Here is a 22,185-nt window from a genome sequence, read left to right as displayed (position 1 = left end):
CACAATCTTGACTGTAGGAGGAGTGCTTGAAGATCTTTTTTCTTGTTTTATAACAAGGGCCTTAGCATAAAAAAAGGGAGATTGTCGTATGCCATTATCTTGGCTATTTCCGCATTTCTGATATCGGGCAGTCGCGGTCCGTGGTGACGTGAGGGCCCTTGCAGTTGATGCTCAGCTTGTCTTTCTTTTGGCAGGGTTGTTCCTTGGAACTTTGATGATTTGTATCGCCACATTGCAGGCATTTAGCATCTCTCTCGCAAAACTTGCTAAGGTGACCGAAGAAACCGCATTTGTAGCACATTCTGACGAAGAATTCTGGGAAGAAAGGAATGGCGTGATCGGGTTGATAGTTTTCATGATTAGAAGGTTGTCCAGTAGATCTTCACCATATTTTTAAATACATATGGACTCAGCTTCTACCCAGGTGTTAGTGGCTCGGTCCTTTCTTTTTAACTTAAATATCTTCTTGATCAAGATAGTCGAGTTTTCCTCCTCAATGGCGTGCTTGATTTCCTCTAGTGGGAAACCCAACGGAATGTTTTTGATAACATACCGGCGGAATAATTTATAAGCCGGGACGAAAGCTGCAAAGCCGGCATCTTTAACATATTTATTAGTAAGAGCCAAGTTGGCTGCTGACTTAGTGAGGAAGATAGCGACCCACGTGTCAAAGGAATACTGTTTTAGGTTAGTAAACTTTACATTTGCGTTAGTCAGTACCTTTGATACTTTTAGGAGAGATGACCTCTTTTTTCTTTAGTTGCCGAAGGTAGTCTAAAATGGACAATAAAGGGGGCCCTTGTAAAAACAGCATAATTAGCTGGCGGTTCGGCAGCCGAGTTGTCCGAGTCTGAGGTCAGTGTGGCTTGATTAGACTCGGTGATTATGCCAGAGGAGGAACTTGATGGTTTTTTGGCACGAGGTTCCTTTTTTGTAGACTTTTGGGGGGGCTGCTTGCCCTTTGAGTCTCCCTCGGTAGACGAGAGTGGTCTCTTGTTTGATTGCTCAGCGTTGTCTACTTCGATTATAGTATTTTGAGCCATTTTCCCGGGTAAAAGAAATTTTTTATGTCCTCAGAAATGTCCTCGTACGGTGGCGAAGGCGGTGAGGGCGGGGATGGCCCGTGTTCCTCCACCGGCACAATGGCGGATGAGAGGTTCGAAGTATCCACATTTATGTCCCACACGCTTATACGAGAAAGGCTTTTCTCAAAAAAGCTTCCGGTAGAAGTGAAGCGCGCAAAGAGACGCACGAATAGGCAAAATTGCCCCAGAAGATGCAGAGAATCGCGATAAATCAGCGAGAGAACAGGTTAAAAACCCGACACACGTATCGAGCATTACCTATCAGCTGTCAAACATGATGTCAGAGCCAGAGTTGGAATATATTCCGGTGTATCCCGGTGTATCAGCATCGTCAGTGCCACCATTTGGTATTACATTTCTAACAGATTTTCGCCTCAAAACCACAGAGATCGGTCTCCTGGTTCTAGTCTTCATATGTACAGTATATAATCTCGCCATGCAAGGTATTCTTGTGCTACGTGCTGGCGACGAAGCGCGGCGGCATGCGCTTGCGTGTGATCGGTGTCGGTGCGGTGCCCTGACTGGCTGTGGCGGCGCGTGTGCCAGTCGGTCGGCACGGAGATTGGCGGCAGGCACGGTACTGTAACCGGCTGTTGTGGCGCGGTGATACGCTGTGGCCTTAAGGCCTGATGCTAGCGGCGCTGTGACATGCGGTGGCCAGCCTGGCCGGCGACGCAGCGGTGCGGTTGGCGGCACTGTACCCAGTATCAGCTGTTTGGCGCATCAGCTGATACGATCGATGCTATCGTTTAATCACTCCGCGTGGGTGACGGATCGCGGTGTCGGTTTCCCCTCAGTGCGGGGCACCCAAGTGAGACGGCGCGTGCGATCGCTCAGTGCGCGGCCGAGAGCTTGAGTACGGATCGTGTCGGTGAGTTGCCGCTCGATACGCGGTCAAGAAGGCACTCACTGCGTGCCGAAAAGGATCGTGTTCGAGGTTAGGGCGCTCAATATACGCTCTAGGAAGCCTGGCTCAGTACACCAGGAGGTACGGTCTGCTCAGTACACAAGCCGGGGAAACTCTGATATCTTATAAGTGGAGAGCTTATATACCCTCCACTCGGTGGTGAGGGGAGCAGAGACGAGCGGAGGGGACTGTACGAGGTAGGGGTTAACGGCCCTGTTTGCTGTCATTCTGGCAGCGGAGGAACAACTCGTTACAACATGAATTTAGAAATTTTTTGTTTGGTCTTATAAACGGTTTAAAGGGTTGAAACTACCTTTCAAAAGTTAAGGATTTTTGCCTTTTCTCGTAAACTAAACAAAATATCAAAAGATGTTTTATACAAAAGTTTTACAGCATCAATACCTCTATTTAACTATGCTATTCATTTTTAAAAAAAAATTGTTTTTTTGAAAACATTTTTTTTTATAAATAGCATAGTTAAATAGAGTTATTTATACTGTAAAACTTTTGTATAAAATATTTTTTGATATTTCGTTTGATTTACGGGATATATCGAGAAAAAACAAAAATATCTTTACCTTTAAAGGGTGGTTTCAATTCTTTAAATCGTTTATAAGCCCAAACAAAAAATTTCTAAATTCATGTATTTACCCTCTCTACATTTATGTCAAGTTTCATTAAAATCAGAATTTTCGGGTTTGCGAGCTTCCCTTGTTAGTATATGAATGCATACTGAGTACATTGCAAGATTAAATTATTTTTTAATTTAAATAATACAACTTAATATTGATGAATTGTTATATAAGTTTTTTATGATTATTAGTTTTGTAATTCTGAATAATAAAGTTTTGTAATTTTGAATAATAAAGAATTGACTAGAAGTGGAAATGTGCTTTTAGAATGTGCGGTTTGTTATATAATAAAGATAGTCCTTCATGCCTATATTAAAAATTCCAAACGCTAGCTTCAGACACTCATTTACTTTGTTATAAATTAACGAAAAATAAAAAATTGTGAAATTATCGAATTAATTAATATTTCGTTGCATAGACAGATAGAGCGGCGTCAGTGCGGCAAACATAGTCAAGCTTTGTAATAAGACGCGAGCAGTTAATGAGACGACGTGGTAACTGATATTATTTTTTTGTTGTTAGGGGTTCTCTTTTTGATGTTGCTTGAAATTGCTTGTTTTTTTCGTGCACGTGTCATCGACTGTCTTTCTTTTTAATCGAACTATAATTAGCGGTTACACCTCTCGAAATATAGAAAGACATTATCGTGGGAAAAATCTCTTTTCACGAGCTTTCGTTGCGGAAAACTGATTCCGTGCGTGCGGTTAACTCATAAGGAGATACACGCGTGATCGTTCCGAAGATGTTTACCTTCTCCCCCCTTTATTTGTCCGAACTGACCACTGTGTTCATTGCCTTCAGCAGAAGATGTTGGCCGCATTTCTGAACAATACGAAGTGATTCGCCTTCGGGCAGATGAAGGAGCTCATCCGCCGGTGGATGAAAACCTCGCCATCGAGAAAACAAGTAAAGCTCGAACAGATATGTTTCGTTAGCGGAATCACGTAAATCAGCTGTCTAATACATTGGATGATACGCAAAACCATAAAGTGTTCCACAGTTTAACTTTTCTATAACTTATTATTCAAAAGTTCTTTCTGTTATTTTTGTTGTATCTCCCTTTTCTCAGATCATCGTATTAATAAACTATTGGCATAACAATTAACCATTTGGTATGGTAATAGATTTCAGGGAAAATAGTGAAAAAATTAAATAGTAAAATACTTGAATAGTTTGTTATAAAATTAGATTTTTACTAATCCGATTATTAGTCCGTTTTATTTTCCGTTCTGTCAAGACAATTGTGACAGCGTAATGGATACCCTACTTATGACTTTTACGCGTAAGAACAAAGTCGATAAGGTGGATGATCCGATTTCTGCTCAAGTCCTGATTTCTACTCACTACGTATTTTCTTAAACTAAATATTTAAATTATATACTACTACAAAAAATAGGCAACACTTTTCATATACCGAAAATTTGTGCTGTTTTCAAATTACTGGAACTTAATGGAAAATCGTCGTAGAAACAAAAAAAACGCTTTTTTAACGTTTTTGGCGATTTCAGTTTTTTTTTTTTTTTTAACCAGCGTGATAAAGCTCGATCCGTTAACATGAAAATTTTTTATGCGACTTTATTGCATTGCATTTGGTGTGAAAAAGCTCATAGAAAATTTCTGTTATTTGCATCTTGTAGTGAAATTTTTTCCTTTTATTTTGAGTGGTCGTTCATTGATGTGTGATTTTTTTTGACCGAGTTATTAAGGGGATACTGGAGATGGGTCTATTTTACCGATTAAACGCGATTATTATTTTTCTAAAAAATCTTTTTGTTACACAGAATTAAAAATCGTTCTCCAGAATTAAAATATAGACACTAACGGAGTGCGCAATACACAAGTTTATATGAAAAACGAACAAAAATTAAAAAATCACAGTTTTGTGATCGACTCTTGCGGTCGACTCATGAAAACATTTGCTGCGTATAAAAGTTTTAGACTTTGTACAAAACAAGCGTGCCTCGCACATTGCATTAAAAGAAAGAACAATTCTGTGCTTTTAGAAATGAGCCTAGAAGCTTCAGTATAATGATTTCTTTTAATGAAAATCTTGTATGTATGTGTGAGTGCGGATTCGGAAAAAGTCGGTAAGTAGAGTAATATGAAAAAAAAATTTTAGTTCTCGATATAAAATCCAATTCACAGATTGATATTAATATGTGTACTTTAATTCTGGAAAAGAATTTTCAAATCTATAGAAGAAATATGTACGAAATCTCATTAATGATGTGCACGAATGACTCTACATTATCGACCCCAATCAAGTTTGAGAAGCATTCCAGCATCCCCTTAAGGTTTTAAGAAAAAAATAGTCACTTTGACTTTCATCGTTTCTTACTCATGAACATAAGGCGCTACGCCAAAGAAGCAATGGAAACCTGAAAGTTTGCATTTTCCAATGCTGATTGATAAGTTGGGAGAAGTGCTTAGGCAAATTTGACATAAAATTCCACAGGACATTCTTAAGAGATGCATAAACATGTGAGAACGTTTACAAACAGTAACTGATCAAAGAATGTTAAAGTTTATTACTATGGTGTAATCATACTATAAAACTTTCCTTTAGCGATATTATTGGATCTTTTTTCACGACAATATACTGATTTAAACCAAAATTATAAAATAGGCGATTTTTTACGTAATATTTGAACGCAATTTGTTGTTAGAAAAATTAAATTTATGAAAAAATTAGTGAAAGAATTTGAAAGTGCAAATTTTTAGCTTTCCAATTTTTTTTGTTGAGCATTATATGTTAATTTGTTCACGAGTAACAAGCGATAAAAGTTAAAATGATTATTTTTTCTTAAAATCTTAATAACCCTGTTAAAAAAAACGCACATAAACAACCATGCAAAATAAAAGGAGAAAATCCCGCTACAAGATGCAAATAACAAAAATTCGTTATGATTTTTTACATGCAAAATGCAGCGCAGCAAAGTCGCATTTAAAATTTTTAACGGGTCAAGCTTTATTATTGTACTATGTTGATAAAAAAAAAACTGAAATCGCCAAAAAGCATTTGAAAGAAGAAGTTTCAAGCTTTAAAACGCTTTTTGGATTTTGTTTCTGCGATGATTTTTCGCTAAGTTCCAGAGGTTTGAAGATAGCCTAAATTTTCAGTGTAAGAAAAGTGTTCCCTATTTTTTTTTAGCAGTGTAGAATAGTTGTTTCGAAAAAAATGTTTAAAATTATTTTAAATCTCTCGCATAAGTTGAACGTATGCGCTACTCGTTACCCAGTGAACACATTTTATAGCGGCAATGTAACATGGAAGTTACATGTAATTTAACATTGTTATTCTTGTGATATGTAGGTGCTATATGACATGGAAATAACCTGTTACGTAATATTTGTTATACGCAAGTGATATAGCTGTTATACATCGTTTTGGCGTTACAGTTATTCAACAAAAATTGTATAATCGTAACATAACACGTTCGTATCAATGTTATAACAAAACGATGCGTCGTAGTTGACTCAGAAATCAGACAACATTATAACATCCTGAATGACAGATTTATTTGATAATAAAAACAATTATTATAAAGATAATGTTTTCAAAAATAACGGTTTGTCTACAATTACTGTGCACAAAAAATGCACAAAATCTAAATTCATCATATGCTGAACAAAAACAGAATAATAAATGTATACTATTCAATTTTTCTTAGAATTATGATCTATATAGTTAACCATCTAATTAATCATTTGAACGCTTCAAAGATTAGTGCTAAAAAGATCGCAATTTCTATCAAATTATTAAGGTTATGGAAAAAGATAAATTTAACAATGAAATTAATAAGTAAATAAATTAATGCTATTTATTTTTAATGTTTTGCAAAATTAAATTGCTTTTATAAAAAATAATAGTTGAGTCAGTTTATAATATATAGGTTGTGACGTGGTAGCTCAGCTGCCACAGGTAGCAGCGTTCCTCCCCCGTCACAGGCTGCGAATTCGCGCCGTGCGGGGAAAAGAGGCGAGAGGCGAGAGGGGATCTCCATGGGGAACCGCGACGGGCCTAGCGAGCGTATTATTAATGTTACATATTTTTGATTTCTTTGCGCGGCGACCGCCTCTCGATGGAATTCGGCGAGAGAGCGAGAGAGGAGGAGAATGAGCGACGGCGATGCGAGGAAGGAGGAAGGACGCCACTGGTGCCCGGGAGAGACGAGCACGCGGCCCGCACGGGAATTCGGCGTGGCCCTGGGAGAGCCACGGCCGGAGCCTAAAGCGGCGATGCCCGCCAACACCACGACGGAACATCTCGGAGGGCCGTGGAGGAGCCCGGATGGGACAAAATGCGTCGAGGGAGGCGTCAAGTCCTCTCGCGAGGAACGGAGGTCTCCGCGGGCGCGTCCCCGGCGCGGGAAGTGGCCCAGCGGGAGAAAGAAAATTTTGCGGGGGCCTGCGAGGCCCCCGGAAGGATTATGGCGCGCACGTCCCTGCGTACGCAGGACTGCGTGCCTTGCAGCAATTGGGTCGCGGCGCGGAAACAATGCGCATGACTGGACGGGGGGTCGCGGCGTCGATCCGGGATCGACCGCGATCCACCCCGCTTTTGCGTGCGAGCGTCCTAGGTGTAAGGTCGCGTGCTGTGCCCCGAAAAGCGGAATTATCGGTGTGGCGTGTGTGAGGCCTCAGCGAGGGTGACGGAACGGAGCCTGGAGACGGGGGAGGACATCGCCTGGACTTTATCGGTGAGGTGGCCCGCCAGAATAGTTTCGTGTGAGCGGTTGCTGGCTAGCGGGGCGTCCCCGCGTCCGTTCTGCATCCGTTTTAGTGTTGGTGCGTGATTCGCGTGGGCCGCGGGGCGGTCATACGTTCGCGTGGTTAATTGTGGAAGTGGCGGATGCAAGCGGGCGGGACGTCAACGCGCCGAGCCACGGAGGAGACGGGTGTAGCGACGCTCGGGTTCCGTCAAAGATTCCCCTCGACCGTGTGCGCCGCAAAGCCCTCGCGCGAGCGAGTATCGTGTCGCGAGTAGCGGGTGGACGGGACTTCCGGTTTCACGACGGGGTAAAGGCCGCGGCCGGCGATTGCTTTGTGACCCTCGTGAGCCACGCGGTCGTGTTCTATAGTTGCCGGGAGTGTCGGCACGTTCGAACGCCCGAAATTCATTGTGCGCGGGAGATTCCGCCGCCCGTCCTTGTCGGCCGCGTGCCTACCGCGGGAGCTTCCCGCGTATCGTTCGCGTTTCTTTTTGGTCTAATTCGCGCCGTAGCGCCGCATTGTCGGAGCGCCGCATGCCGCGTCCCGTGAGATTATTGTTTCTATCTGACATTTATTTCTAATAAAGATCGTTATTTGTTAAGCTCGGAGTCTAGTTTTTTTTGGTGTGTCGTCCACCAGTTCGTGTTTCCGCCGCCGCCTGCTCCATTACGATCTGCCCCGCCCCTCTACCGTTAGGCAGAGCTGGTCGAGATTGTCGCGCGAGGATCGAGGACACCTTGGCGTAACGATTTTCGCGAATTGACGCGTCGTCGAGCGCGTCTGGCGCCCAACAATTCTCGTGATAACGTGTGGCCGAGATTCGAGCGCGACAAGCACGGCATCGGGGGTATCGGTTACCCTATCGGTCTCGCTGCTTTTTGCTCGCGGCTTTCCCGGTCAGGAAAAGTCGTGACAAGGTATATGTAGACAATAACAAGTACCCATATCGATGAGTCAAATTGGCGTAGCAGGTAGAGTACGGTTCGTCATCCTAAGGTCCCGGGTTCAAACCTAGCAGCGGCAAGTAAAAATAAAATAAAAAATAACATAATTTAAATTTAATTAATTAATAAAAATTTATCCTAAATTTGGTATGTGCTGTTGAAAAAAATAATTTTAAAAAAATGAAATTGTTATTTTATTTTATTTTTCTTTGTAACTGTTGTGTGACAGTTAGATAACATCCCAGTGAACACAGTAATATAGCAGCAGTGTAACAGCAATGTAACCGAATATAACAGGTTACGTTACTCTGGAATTACACGTAACTTACATGTAAGTTACAATTTCCGACTCAGCAATATAACATGTTATAATTACATGTTATCTAACCGTTACACAACAGTTACAAAGAAAAATAAAATAAAATAAAAATTTCATTTTTTTTAAATTATTTTTATCAACAGCACATACTACATTTAAAATAAATTTTTATTAATTAATTAAATTTAATTTATGTAATTTTTTATTTTATTCTTACTTGCCGCTGCTAGGTTGAACCCGGGACCTTAGGATGACGAACCTTGTACTCTACCTGCTACGCCAATTTGACTCATCGATATGGGTACTTGTTATTGTCTACATATACTTATATGTTATAAACTGACGCAACTATATTATTTTTTATAAAAGCAATTAAATTTTGCAAAACATATTAAAAATAAATAGCATTAATTTATTTACTTATTAATTTCATTGTTAAATTTATCTTTTTCCATAACCTTAATAATTTGATGGAAATTGCGATCTATTTAGCATTAATCTTTGAAGCGTTCAAATGATTAATTAGATGATTAACTATATAGATCGTAATTCTAAGAAAAATTGAATAGTATACATTTATTATTCTGTTTTTGTTCAGCACATGATGAATTTAGATTTTGTGCATTTTTTGTGCGCAGTAATTGTAGACAAACCGTTATTTTTGAAAACATTATCTTTATAATAATTTTTTTTGTTATCAAATAGATCTATCATTCAGGATGTTATAATGTTGTCTGATTTCTGAGTCAACTACGACGCATCGTTCCATAATAACATTGATACGTGTTATGTTACGATTATACAATTTTTGTTGAATAACTGTAACGCCAAAACGATGTACAACAGCTATATCACTTGCGTATAACAAATATTACGTAACAGGTTATTTCCATGTCACATAGCACCTACATATCACAAGAATAACAATGTTAAATTACTTGTAACTTCGATGTTATATTGCCACTATAAAATGTGTTCACTGGGATGTAATTATAACATGTTATATTGCTGAGTCGGAAATTGTAACTTACATGTAAGTTACGTGTAATTTCAGAGTAACGTAACCTGTTATATTCGGTTACATTGCTGTTACACTGCTACTATATTACTGTGTTCACTGGGTAGGCAGCAGCACATATTTGGAAATAAATTTTAAAGCAAAATTGTCCAGTTTCCATACAATTTTGGTCATGTCGTTACTGCTCAGGCTAAGGAAGAGTGACTCGGCTTTTATATTCTAATCATGTAAATGATAATATATTATCATTAAGTGGATGCTAAAGTTGTCCTGTTTTACCGATAATTTTATTTCTCACTAATCTTTTAATTGCATTTACAGAATTAAAACTCCTTCTCCAGAATTAAAGTATGGATAATAACAAAGCCGGACCGTAACGATTTGTAGGAAAAACAACAAAAAATGTTTTAATTGTCGGCTTCTAGCGTCGACTCGTAACAAAATGTGTCTGATGTAATTTTAGACCACTTAAATCAAGGTCCAAGTGAAGCAAAACATTTAGGAACAATATGCTTTCAGATTGAGCGTAGGCATTCTAATAAAAAAGTTTAATGAGTATGAAAATTTTGTGTCTAAAAAGAGCAATCTGAAAAAATTTTTTTTAATCTTGGTATGAAATTCAATTCATAAGCTGATATTAATACATAAACTTTAATTCTGAAAAAAGATTTCCAAATCTATAAAAGAAATACATAAAAAAATTTTGTTAATAATGTGCACGAATGACTACATTATCGACCTCGATCAAGTTTGACGAGCAGTTTAGCATCCCCTTAAGGGAATCAAAAACTCATAAGTATTTTTCAATGCACTTTTATTGATTTGATTAGAAATCAGGACAAGCCGTCAATAGAAACGAGCAACATAATACGTGGTGAGTAGAAATACGGCCCTTGATGTATCAAATTGAATCAAATATTATTACTTTAAAAAGTCTTTAAAATGAGATTTTTTTACATAATATGATAGTTAATTTAATGCTTAATCACCTTTTACTCTAATTTTTGGGTAAAAAAGTATATAAAAATTTTCATTAACAATATCGAAATCCTTATATGAGTAGAAATCGGATCAAGCTTATATTAAATAGTTAATTGATAACTTTATCATTTTTATTTTTTTTATTAATTCATAAAAAAATAAAAAGTGTTTGAAAATTATGTTTGAAATTCTTAATATAGCCACGAACGATTATCTTTTGCAACAAACCACATGTTCAAAATTATTATTAAAACTTTCAAGATATCAGACTCTTCGGGCGTACAACATACGTCTCGAAAGATCGATGGATTACCATCAACCTTCTTCGTTTGGAATAAAAGCTAAGCCTATATGTTATACACACTCTGTAACATGCCGCCTGGCTTTGCTGCAAACAGGTAGCGCGCGCACTCATGACGCAGCTCCGCGACGTGCTCATGAACCAATTGCGCGCTGCGACTTGCGATCCCAGACTCAAGAGGATCCTGAGACTGCCAATTACTTTCGGAGCTCGGAAGTCACCTCAAAATTTAAAACTTGGCAAAAATCTTATTGGCACATACAAGGGAACGGACAGAACTGTCCCTCACCGATTTTAATGAGTTTTGGATATGTTGTAGATCATGAAAAAATATTACATTCATATTTTTTTTTAGCGGCGTATCTCGACATTTAGGGGTTGAAATCACCCCCCCGAAAATAACGCATTTCTTCGTTTTTGGCGAATATCTTTGAAAATATAAGGTTTATGAAAAAATGTTTTATACAAAAGTTTTATGGCATTTTATACACTTTACAATAGTATATTTAGATTTTTCAAAAATTACAAACTTTTTAATTTACCCCACCCCCACTCCTTTTTTTCGACATTTTAAAAATTTTGTAAGAACAAAAATTAAAGAGCATTAAAAGTCGAATCCATCCATATATAATAATATATGGGTTCCATTATTCTCATTTATTGGCAAAACGAGATAATAATCTCGTGCTGTGGGCGCCGCGCTAGAAGTTGCATTATTTCTTTAGTCGCGTCACGTTCAATAACTGCCTCTTCTGCGTATATTTTTAAATTAGAACATAAAAACGGATTAATCTTAATTACATAATACCCAACGTATTACACGATATAAAGCATAAATGCATATATAAAACAAAAGTAGTATATACATATATACATTTTGCACACGACACGGGCGAATAAGTTTAATATCAGTGTTGATAGACAGGCCGGTTGTTCTTGCGCAGGCGCATCACATGAAGCTTCAATAAAATATTCATTAGTAATAGGAAGATTTTTGGTCCCCATACAATTTTTTTGCAAATTTATAAAAACATTAACACTTTTTATATATTTAACACGCACGCATATGTTTGCATATAGTTTGCATATATATTTGTGTATATATTGTCACGACTTTTCCTGACCGGGAAAGCCGCGAGCAAAAAGCAGCGAAACCGATAGGGTAACCGGTACCCCCGATGCCGTGCTTGTCGCGCTCGAATCTCAGCCACACTATCACGAGAAATTGTTGGGCGCCAGACGCGCTCGACGACGCGTCAATTCGCGAAAATCGATACACCGAGGTGTCCTCGATCCTCGCGCGACAATCTCGACCAGCTCGGCCTAACGGTAGAGGGGCGGGGTGAATCGTAAGGGAGCAGGCGAATGCGGTAACACGAAGTGGTGGACGACACACTAGAAAAATTGACTCCGAACGTAACAAGTAACGAACTTTATTAAAATGAATAGTCAGACAGAAACAATAATATCACGGGACGCGGCAGGCGGCGCTCCGACAAGGCGGCGCCCCGGCGCGAGTCAAACCAAACCGAAACGCGAACGATACGCGGGAAGCTCCCGCGGTAGGCACGCGGCCGACAAGGACAGACGATGGAATCTTCCGCGCACATGAATTTCGGACGTTCGAACGTGCCGACACTCCCGGCAACTAGAGAACGCGACCGCGTGTCTCGCGGGGGTCACACAATAATCGCCGGTCGCTACCGCACTACACACCGTCGCGAAACCGGAAGTCCCGTCCACCCGCTACTCGCGACGCGATACTCGCTCGCGCGAGGGCTTTGCGGCGTGCACGGTCGAGAAGAATCTCCGACGGAACCCACGCGTCCTCACAATCGTCCTCCCCGTGGCTCGGCGCTTCGGCGTCCCGCCCGCTTGCATCCGATATATCCCCAATTACTGACACGAACGTATGACCGCCCTGCGGTCCACGCGAGTCACGCACCAACACAAAAACGGATGCAGAACGGGCCCGGGAACACCTCGCCGGCCGGCAACCGCTCACATTAACTTATCTTGACAGGCCACCTCACCGATAATGTCCTGGCGACGTCCTCCCTCGTCTCCAGGCTCGTCCCTTTGCCCTGGTTGAGGCCTCGCACAAGCCACACCGATACTTCATCAGGGACACGACACGCAACTCAACGGCGGGACCGTTCGCACGCAAAAGCGGGGTGGATCGCGGTCGATCCCGGATCGACGCCGCGACCCCCCGTCCAGTCATGCGCATTGTTTCCGCGACCCAATTGCTGCAAGGCACGCAGTCCTGCGTACGCAGGGACGTGCGCGCCATAATCCTTCCGGGGGCCTCGCAGGTTCCCGCAAAATTTTCTTTCTCCCGCTGGGCCACCTCCCGCGCCGGGGCAGCGCCCGCGGAGACCTCCGTTCCTCGCGAGAGGACTTGACGCCTCCCTCAACGCGTTTTGTCCCATCCGGGCTCCTCCACAACCCTCCGAGACGTTCCGTCGTGGTGTTGGCGGGCACCGCCGCTTTAGGCTCCGGCCGTGGCTCTCTCAGGCAGTGGTGCAAGATTTAGTCCGCTAGCACCTCGGGTACTCTCGGGGCACCTCGGGTGCTCCCGGAGCACCGAGTCGGCCGCGTTCATGCCTCGGCTTTCGGGCCGGCTCGGCCGTTCTCGCCGCGTCTGCCACTACTCGGATATTAAAGAGAGAGAGACATCCGTCTCTTTTTCTCCAAGGCTGCCACGAAAACGTGCGTTCGCGGGCACGTTGATGCTCGACGAAAGCATTTATGCTCGCCCTCCCCTCGCTCGTCCCCCGCTCATCTCAAGCGTGGACGTTAAGCAGATTAATTGATATCTATCATCGATATCATTAATCATATTATTTATTATTATTTGTTATTTAATTTTTTACTATTAATGTAATTTATTGTCTTTAAAATTATAATAAAATTAATTTCAATAAAAATATAAATTAAATAATAAAATTTGTAATAATTTATTAAATACACAAATAAAAAAGAGCTGACGAGTTAGCAAAAGATTAATGAAAAAAATTTAAATTATTTAAGTGGCTTCCACGCCACCCATGAGGTGCCACTATATAGCGCGTTAGGTTTTTTTACGTGGACCTTCGCCAGTAGCCCTATTATACCACATTTAATTTATTGAAATTTTTAACACATCTATTTATAGATGTGAGGTCTAGCATACCAGACTAATTTTTAATTGTTACTTAAACACACCTATTATTTATAGATGTAAAGTCTAGCTTACCAGACCTGTTTAATGCTTTAACACATCAATTATTTATAGATGTGAGGTCTAGCATACCAGACTAGTTTTAAATTGTTACTTAAACACATCTATTATTTATAGATGTAAAGTCTAGCTTACCAGACCTGTTTAATGCTTTAACACATCAATTATTTATAGATGTGAGGTCTAGCATACCAGACTAGTTTTAAATTGTTACTTAAACACATCTATTATTTATAGATGTAAAGTCTAGCTTACCAGACCTGTTTAATGCTTTAACACATCAATTATTTATAGATGTGAGGTCTAGCATACCAGACTAGTTTTAAATTGTTACTTAAACACATCTATTATTTATAGATGTAAAGTCTAGCTTACCAGACCTGTTTAATGCTTTAACACATCAATTATTTATAGATGTGAGGTCTAGCATACCAGACTAGTTTTAAATTGTTACTTAAACACATCTATTATTTATAGATGTAAAGTCTAGCTTACCAGACCTGTTTAATGCTTTAACACATCAATTATTTATAGATGTGAGGTCTAGCATGCCAGACTAGTTTTTAATTGTTGCTTAAACACATCTATTATTTATAGATGTAAAGTCTAGCTTACCAGACCTGTTTAATGCTTTAACACATCAATTATTTATAGATGTGAGGTCTAGCATGCCAGACTAGTTTTTAATTGTTGCTTAAACACATCTATTATTTATAGATGTAAAGTCTAGCTTACCAGACCTGTTTAATGCTTTAACACATCAATTATTTATAGATGTGAGGTCTAGCATGCCAGACTAGTTTTTAATTGTTACTTAAACACACCTATTATTTATAGATGTATGTAAAGTCTAGCTTACCAGACCTGTTTAATAGAAAAATAAATTTAAAACATTTTTAAACATTATTATTGTATATTATTAGAAGTGGAAGGTTGATGAATCTCATTATCATCATCATCATCATTATCACTATCTGCAGCATATAATGTTAAATGACATTTTGCTCTTTTAGGACATGTATAATATAATTGATTAGATGACATTAAAGCTATATGCTTCTCATTAATTTTTATATCTAGAGCAGTTTCTTTTCTCGCTTTCAATGCTGATTTTATAACACAAGTAGCATTGACTACTTCAGACGAAAGTTTATTTCGTTTTTTTGTTTTTAAGTCTGGCAGAAAGGAAAAGATTCTTTCTGAGTCGGCATTTGAATTTGGCAGTGATCTAACAGCATTCAAAAGAGATTTTAAATTGGGAAATTGATCACTGCGTTGAAAAATTTTTTTCCACATTTCATCCAAATTTAACATTATAAAATTATCTTTTTCTATTTCTGTAAAATTTTGATGTAAAGCAAACCATTCTTTTTTTAATCCGTTATCATCAAACCCGCTAAAAGTTTTAGCAATGAAAGAAACATCATTAAATGATGTTTGTCTATTAGGATCACGTAATGCTGTCTCTGCTTCAAAAACTTTTAATTTGGACAAGAATGGATCATTTATTGGTAGTTTTTTAGAAATTTCTTGAGCAGCAGTAATGTAAAATTGCAAACAGTTCTGTCGAACATTTGCAACTACATCTACGTGTCCTTCTGTAATCAATCCATCAAGATATTTTTCACATTCAGTTCCTAAATATATTTCGTTTAATGATTTTTGATGTTCTATATTTGAAAAATCAAAATTAATATTTACATAATTTAAAAACTCTGTTTTTAAAAAAGGTTTACAAATCATGGTTAGGAACTGAAGTGATTTAGGTTGTAATAGATGTATTCTTGTTTCCAATGCTTGAAAGAAAGTGTTAAACGTATTAAAAAAATGTAAAATATGTTTTAAAAATAATAAGTATGCTTTTACATCAAATTTTTGCATAATATCTAATAAATATTCGCCAGTCTTTGTCTTTTCATTAATAACAGTTTCTTGTAAAAAAAGCTTGATAGTATCCCAATATTCTAAAAGTCTCTCAATACACAAATGCCGAGAAAGCCATCGTGTATCGGATAACTTTAGAATTTTGCGGTTTGTTTCCTGAAAACATTCACAAAATTCTTGAAAAATAGCAGATCGCTTGGGACTATTGTTAATAAAAGTTGCTATTTTTTTAATAAATTCCTCGCAATAGTTTGGAATCTTACTGCATGCAGCATGTGCAACTAACGCGGCGGAATGACATGGGCAAGACAATGTTAAAACATTTTTACAAATGTTCCCAAGCTTAGTTTTAAAAGATGAATTTTTGCCTGTCATTACAGATGCATTATCACATGATAAGGCAACAATGTTTAGAAATGGAATTTGTAGTTTATACATTACATTTCTAAATGCCTCAAATAACTTTTCCGCGTTGCTATTTCTTGCATCAATATCAATTAATTTGACTAATTGCGAGCGAACATCTAATGTTTCAGGATCAACATACCGACTATGAAACGTCATCCATTTGTTATTAGTAATATCAGACGTTTCATCAATAAAAATGGTAAATTTATTATTTTGAAGAATGTCAACAACACGATCGGTTTCAACTGGACATAACACGTTTGAAATTATTTTATTACATTTAGTCCGACTCATACTCATAGCTTCTAATACTTTAGAATCTTTTCCTATCTGTTGAAAAAACGAGAGAATATCTTTTGCAGTTTGATGAGAAATATTTTTGTCGGCGATAAACGCAGCATATTTAATTTCTGCTTCTTTCTTTCGCTCATCAAACGACAAAAGTGACTCGTCTGTAATGTTAATATCTTGGTCTGTTTTCTTTCTTTCTTTATTTATATCTGTAGTAATTTTTAAATGTGTTATAGAATCTGCATGACGATAAATGTGCCATAAACTAGCATCCATGTATTTTTTGCAAAATTCGCAAAAAAATAAGGTTTTATCATGCGATGCTTCGCGTAACCATGGTTTAAATATTTCAATATCTAACCATTCTTGTCGGAATTTTTGTTTTGTCTGAGAAATACGTTTCTTTACATCGTCATTTTTTGATAAAGAAAATTTAGTTTTTTGCAGATTTTCTTTGTGACATGTAGAATTTGCATGTCTTGAAATACGTGTATTACAAGAAAAATTTTTCTTACATATGGTACAATGAAAAAGATTATCATTTAACGCTACTTTACGTATCCAAAATTTATATTCATTGTCGCTAAGCCAAGCTTCTTGAAAGCTTCGCTTATTTTTCTTCTCTAATGGTTCGCACATTTTGATAGACAATAGAAAAGAAACCAAACAAAGAATCAACGAAAGGAAAAGAATTAAAAAAAGGAGAATAAATAACGGAAAAATATATAAAAGTTTCTCTTATTTACAATCGAAACTTTCAACTCGAACTCAACTTTCTCAATGTAACGTTATTAACAAAATGTACTTACGTTCAAAACGTTAACGTTAACGTTATAAAAAGAAAATATTACCAAAACACTGTGAAATAAAATAACACAAACAAATCACGATCTCGTGCTATCTGCACAATAGTCAAACGACAAATGAGACTCGCACTCACACAATCAAGAACCAGCCGCGCGACGCTCAGCGCAGCACATGTACGCGATTCTCAATTGTTTATCATAGCGTTGCCGTTTTGCTCACTTGGGAAGCGACTACCATGGCAGACGGTGTGTCCCGTGAGTAATGAATTAATTTATTATTCTTTTTTCTGCGTTCTAATGAAATTTACTTTTATATTATATTGTACATTTTCTTATATTACTAGAATCCGAGGAAGCTGCTTCGATGCAGCAGTTGTTGCAACAGCTGCTACAGCAGCAGCAGCAGCAACAACAACAGCAGCAGCAACAACAACAAGAACAGCAGCAGCAACAACAACAACAGCGACAACATCAAGAGGAAATGCAACGAGCGTTGCAGTTCCTCTTTGATGAGCTGCACAAGCAGCAGCAGCAGCAACAGCCGCAGCCGCAACAGCCGCAGCCGCAACAGCCGCAGCCGGAACAGCCGCAACAGCCGCAGCCGCAGGAGATGCAGCCACAGCCGCAGCCGCAGCAGCTACGGCCAAAACGTAAAGTATTTTACATTATTTCTTATTAATATAAAAAATTATTTTATTTTAATAACATATTTATTTATTTTTAGGAAAAAAAAGAGGTGCCGGCCGCGCGCGGGCCCGCTGGCGAGCCCAGCGGGGCTTTTGGGGTGCTGGCCGAGGCGGTGACCGAGGTGGCAACGATCGAGGTGGCGGCCAAGGTAGCGGCCGAGGTGGCGGCCGAGGTGGCGGCCGTGGTGGCGGCCGAGGTGGTGGCCGAGGTGGTGGCCGAGGTGGTGGCCGAGGTGGTGGCCCCACATACATATACAACTACAAATATTACAACATATCGTAAAAATAAATATTATAAAAAATACTTTAAATCTTTTAAATATCTTTTATTCCTTTCATTATTCCTTTCCTTTATATAAATTAAATGTGGTATAATAAGGCTACTGGCGAAGGTCCACGTAAAAAAACCTAACGCGCTATTAGTGGCACCTCATGGGTGGCGTGGAAGCCACTTAAATAATTAAATAAAGCATTAAACAGGTCTGGTAAGCTAGACTTTACATCTATAAATAATAGATGTGTTTAAGCAACAATTAAAAACTAGTCTGGCATGCTAGACCTCACATCTATAAATAATTGATGTGTTAAAGCATTAAACAGGTCTGGTAAGCTAGACTTTACATCTATAAATAATAGATGTGTTTAAGCAACAATTAAAAACTAGTCTGGCATGCTAGACCTCACATCTATAAATAATTGATGTGTTAAAGCATTAAACAGGTCTGGTAAGCTAGACTTTACATCTATAAATAATAGATGTGTTTAAGCAACAATTAAAAACTAGTCTGGCATGCTAGACCTCACATCTATAAATAATTGATGTGTTAAAGCATTAAACAGGTCTGGTAAGCTAGACTTTACATCTATAAATAATAGATGTGTTTAAGTAACAATTTAAAACTAGTCTGGTATGCTAGACCTCACATCTATAAATAATTGATGTGTTAAAGCATTAAACAGGTCTGGTAAGCTAGACTTTACATCTATAAATAATAGATGTGTTTAAGTAACAATTTAAAACTAGTCTGGTATGCTAGACCTCACATCTATAAATAATTGATGTGTTAAAGCATTAAACAGGTCTGGTAAGCTAGACTTTACATCTATAAATAATAGGTGTGTTTAAGTAACAATTAAAAATTAGTCTGGTATGCTAGACCTCACATCTATAAATAGATGTGTTAAAAATTTCAATAAATTAAATGTGGTATAATAGGGCTACTGGCGAAGGTCCACGTAAAAAAACCTAACGCGCTATATAGTGGCACCTCATGGGTGGCGTGGAAGCCACTTAAATAATTTAAATTTTTTTCATTAATCTTTTGCTAACTCGTCAGCTCTTTTTTATTTGTGTATTTAATAAATTATTACAAATTTTATTATTTAATTTATATTTTTATTGAAATTAATTTTATTATAATTTTAAAGACAATAAATTACATTAATAGTAAAAAATTAAATAACAAATAATAATAAATAATATGATTAATGATATCGATGATAGATATCAATTAATCTGCTTAACGTCCACGCTTGAGATGAGCGGGGGACGAGCGAGGGGAGGGCGAGCATAAATGCTTTCGTCGAGCATCAACGTGCCCGCGAACGCACGTTTTCGTGGCAGCCTTGGAGAAAAAGAGACGGATGTCTCTCTCTCTTTAATATCCGAGTAGTGGCAGACGCGGCGAGAACGGCCGAGCCGGCCCGAAAGCCGAGGCATGAACGCGGCCGACTCGGTGCTCCGGGAGCACCCGAGGTGCCCCGAGAGTACCCGAGGTGCTAGCGGACTAAATCTTGCACCACTGCTCCCAGGGCCACGCCGAATTCCCGTGCGGGCCGCGTGCTCGTCTCTCCCGGGCACCGGTGGCGTCCTTCCTCCTTCCCCGCATCGTCGTCGCTCTCTCTCCTCCTCTCTCGCTCTCTCGCCGCATTCCATCGGAAGACGGCCGCCGCGCAAAGAAATCAAAAATATAAGAAATTAATACTACGCTCGCTAGGTCTGTCGCGGTTCCCCATGGAGATCCCCTCTCGCCTCTCGCCTGTTTTCCCCGTACGGCGCGAATTCGCAGCCTGTGACGGGGGAGGAACGCTGCTACCCGTGGCAGCTGAGCTACCACGTCACAATATATTTAACATAAATTAAGAAATTAAAAATAATTTGCATTTAATAATAAAAATCAACTCAAAAACGAAAGAAAAGAAGGAAAATTTATGGAATAAAACATATATTTAAATTAAATAAAATATTTTATTTGGCGGAACAGAATACCGACATTCATACAGAATACCGACATTTGTCACAAGGCTAAGGGAAAATCGCCAAAAAATCTTATCAGTATTTATCAAATAAAATATGGTATTTAAATTATTCTATTTAATACGAGAAAATATACATGCGTGTTTAATATATAAAATGTGTTAACGTTATTATAAATTTGCAAAAAAATTGTATGAGGACCAAAGATCTCCTTCCTATTGGAAAGATCTTCCTTCCAATGAAAATATACGTACGCACATACGATATATATATATATGTATATATGTATCGTATATGCCGAGTTTGATATATACATACATATATATATATATATGTATGTATATATCAAACTCGGCATATAATATTTCTAAAATCTTTTATTTGAAATATTACACTTTTACAGCAATATCACAAAAATATTTCATGACTGTTTCTGTAACATTTCTGCAATGTTTCAATGTCCGTGATCATTTCAAATGCAATCTTGCTGAAAAATTTCTGTAATATTTCGATAATATTTCTGAAACATATCAATGTAAAATATTCCAGAAACATTTTAGAAAATATTTCGGGTACATGTTTCGTCTAGCTTATACCCACATTGCACAAATCTTCCACCGCAATGGTACCTTACACATCGCGATCACCCGAACCATAGTTACATCTATTACAGTATAATTTCTACAATCGGAAAAACGGTCACCCATCCAATTGTTAGCCGCCGTTGCTTGACATCGAAGATCGTACGCGGACTAACTTTTCGTGATAATCCATGATTAGTACTTTATGTTTACGGATACATGTTTATTATGGATCAGTTCAGTAGATGTCAGAAAGATGAAATATGTATAGTTAAATAATAGATTTATAAATAAATATTTATAGTTTTTTACTGATTTTTACATATGCAAAATAATATATGGGATAATTTATAAAAATATCTGTTTTTGCCTGTCTTGTGATAAAACTAGTTAAAATTATGTTACATGATTTGAACACATAAAAAATTAAGTTTTAAGTTGAAAAACGTGTTGCAATTATCTTCGAAACAAGTCACTAATATCTGTCGAAGATATGTATAATATATAATGTTTTGACAAAAGTGTAGAACGTCTTATAAAAATATTATTTAATAACAAAAATATTAAATACAATAAAATTTTTGTATGATAGCTATTTTAAGTGTAAAGTAATTTTTTATTGTTTATGCAATCTTTCAGAAATTTATTAGAAATATTTTAAATACAATATTGCGTTTAATATTTTATTTTTTAATGGAAATATCATTTGTGCAATGTAAATATAATGTTACTTTTATAATGTCTTACGAATACTTCTAAAATATTATATTTGCCACTTTTTTTGTAATATTACAGAAACAGTCAAATATGAAAGCAAACTTTTTTTATGTTTCTAAAGAATTTCAGAAATATTGCATTTGCAATTTTATAAAAACATGAAGCAAATACATTTCTGAAATATTTAAGTTGAACAGTTATAATTAAAATGTTAATGAAATATTTCTATACCATTTCCGAACGTTACAATATTTTAGCAATGTTACATGCCGTGTGGATTGCTACCTTTGTTATATATATGCATTTACGCTTTATACCGTGTAATACGTTGGGTATTATATAATTAAGATTGTTGTATCCCTCGTCTCGGGATACAGTGCGGGATCGCTGCCGATGACTCCTCGGGATCAGGTTTCCAAAAGATAACGCCGA

The 22,185-nt window shown here is 37.9% G+C and overlaps 2 protein-coding genes across 10 annotated transcripts in view; one reads left to right on the top strand and one right to left on the bottom strand.

The window, feature by feature from the left end:
• LOC105835394 (vesicular glutamate transporter 2) overlaps positions 1 to 22,185 on the bottom strand; it is a 200,757-nt gene that overhangs the window by 28,403 nt on the left and 150,169 nt on the right. The window lies entirely within an intron of this gene.
• On the top strand, positions 17,848 to 20,150 carry LOC118644907 (putative cyclin-dependent serine/threonine-protein kinase DDB_G0272797/DDB_G0274007). 2 transcript variants are annotated; one of them, XR_004962694.1, is made up of 3 exons: positions 17,848 to 18,162; positions 18,237 to 18,678; positions 18,799 to 20,150. XR_004962694.1 is itself a non-coding variant. In XM_036284751.1 (2 exons), the coding sequence occupies exons 1-2, from the start codon at positions 17,877 to 17,879 to the stop codon at positions 18,479 to 18,481; spliced, it is 531 nt and encodes a 176-aa protein (XP_036140644.1). In that variant the 5' UTR covers positions 17,848 to 17,876; the 3' UTR covers positions 18,482 to 20,150. The 2 variants fall into 2 exon arrangements, 1 of the variants encoding a protein (XP_036140644.1); XM_036284751.1 differs by having other exon boundaries at positions 18,237 to 20,150.

This window comes from Monomorium pharaonis, chromosome 1 (genome assembly GCF_013373865.1).
Source record: "Monomorium pharaonis isolate MP-MQ-018 chromosome 1, ASM1337386v2, whole genome shotgun sequence".
Lineage (NCBI taxonomy): Eukaryota > Metazoa > Arthropoda > Insecta > Hymenoptera > Formicidae > Monomorium > Monomorium pharaonis.
Note: the sequence above shows the minus strand (reverse complement) of the source record. Positions and strands in the feature narration are given on the sequence as shown.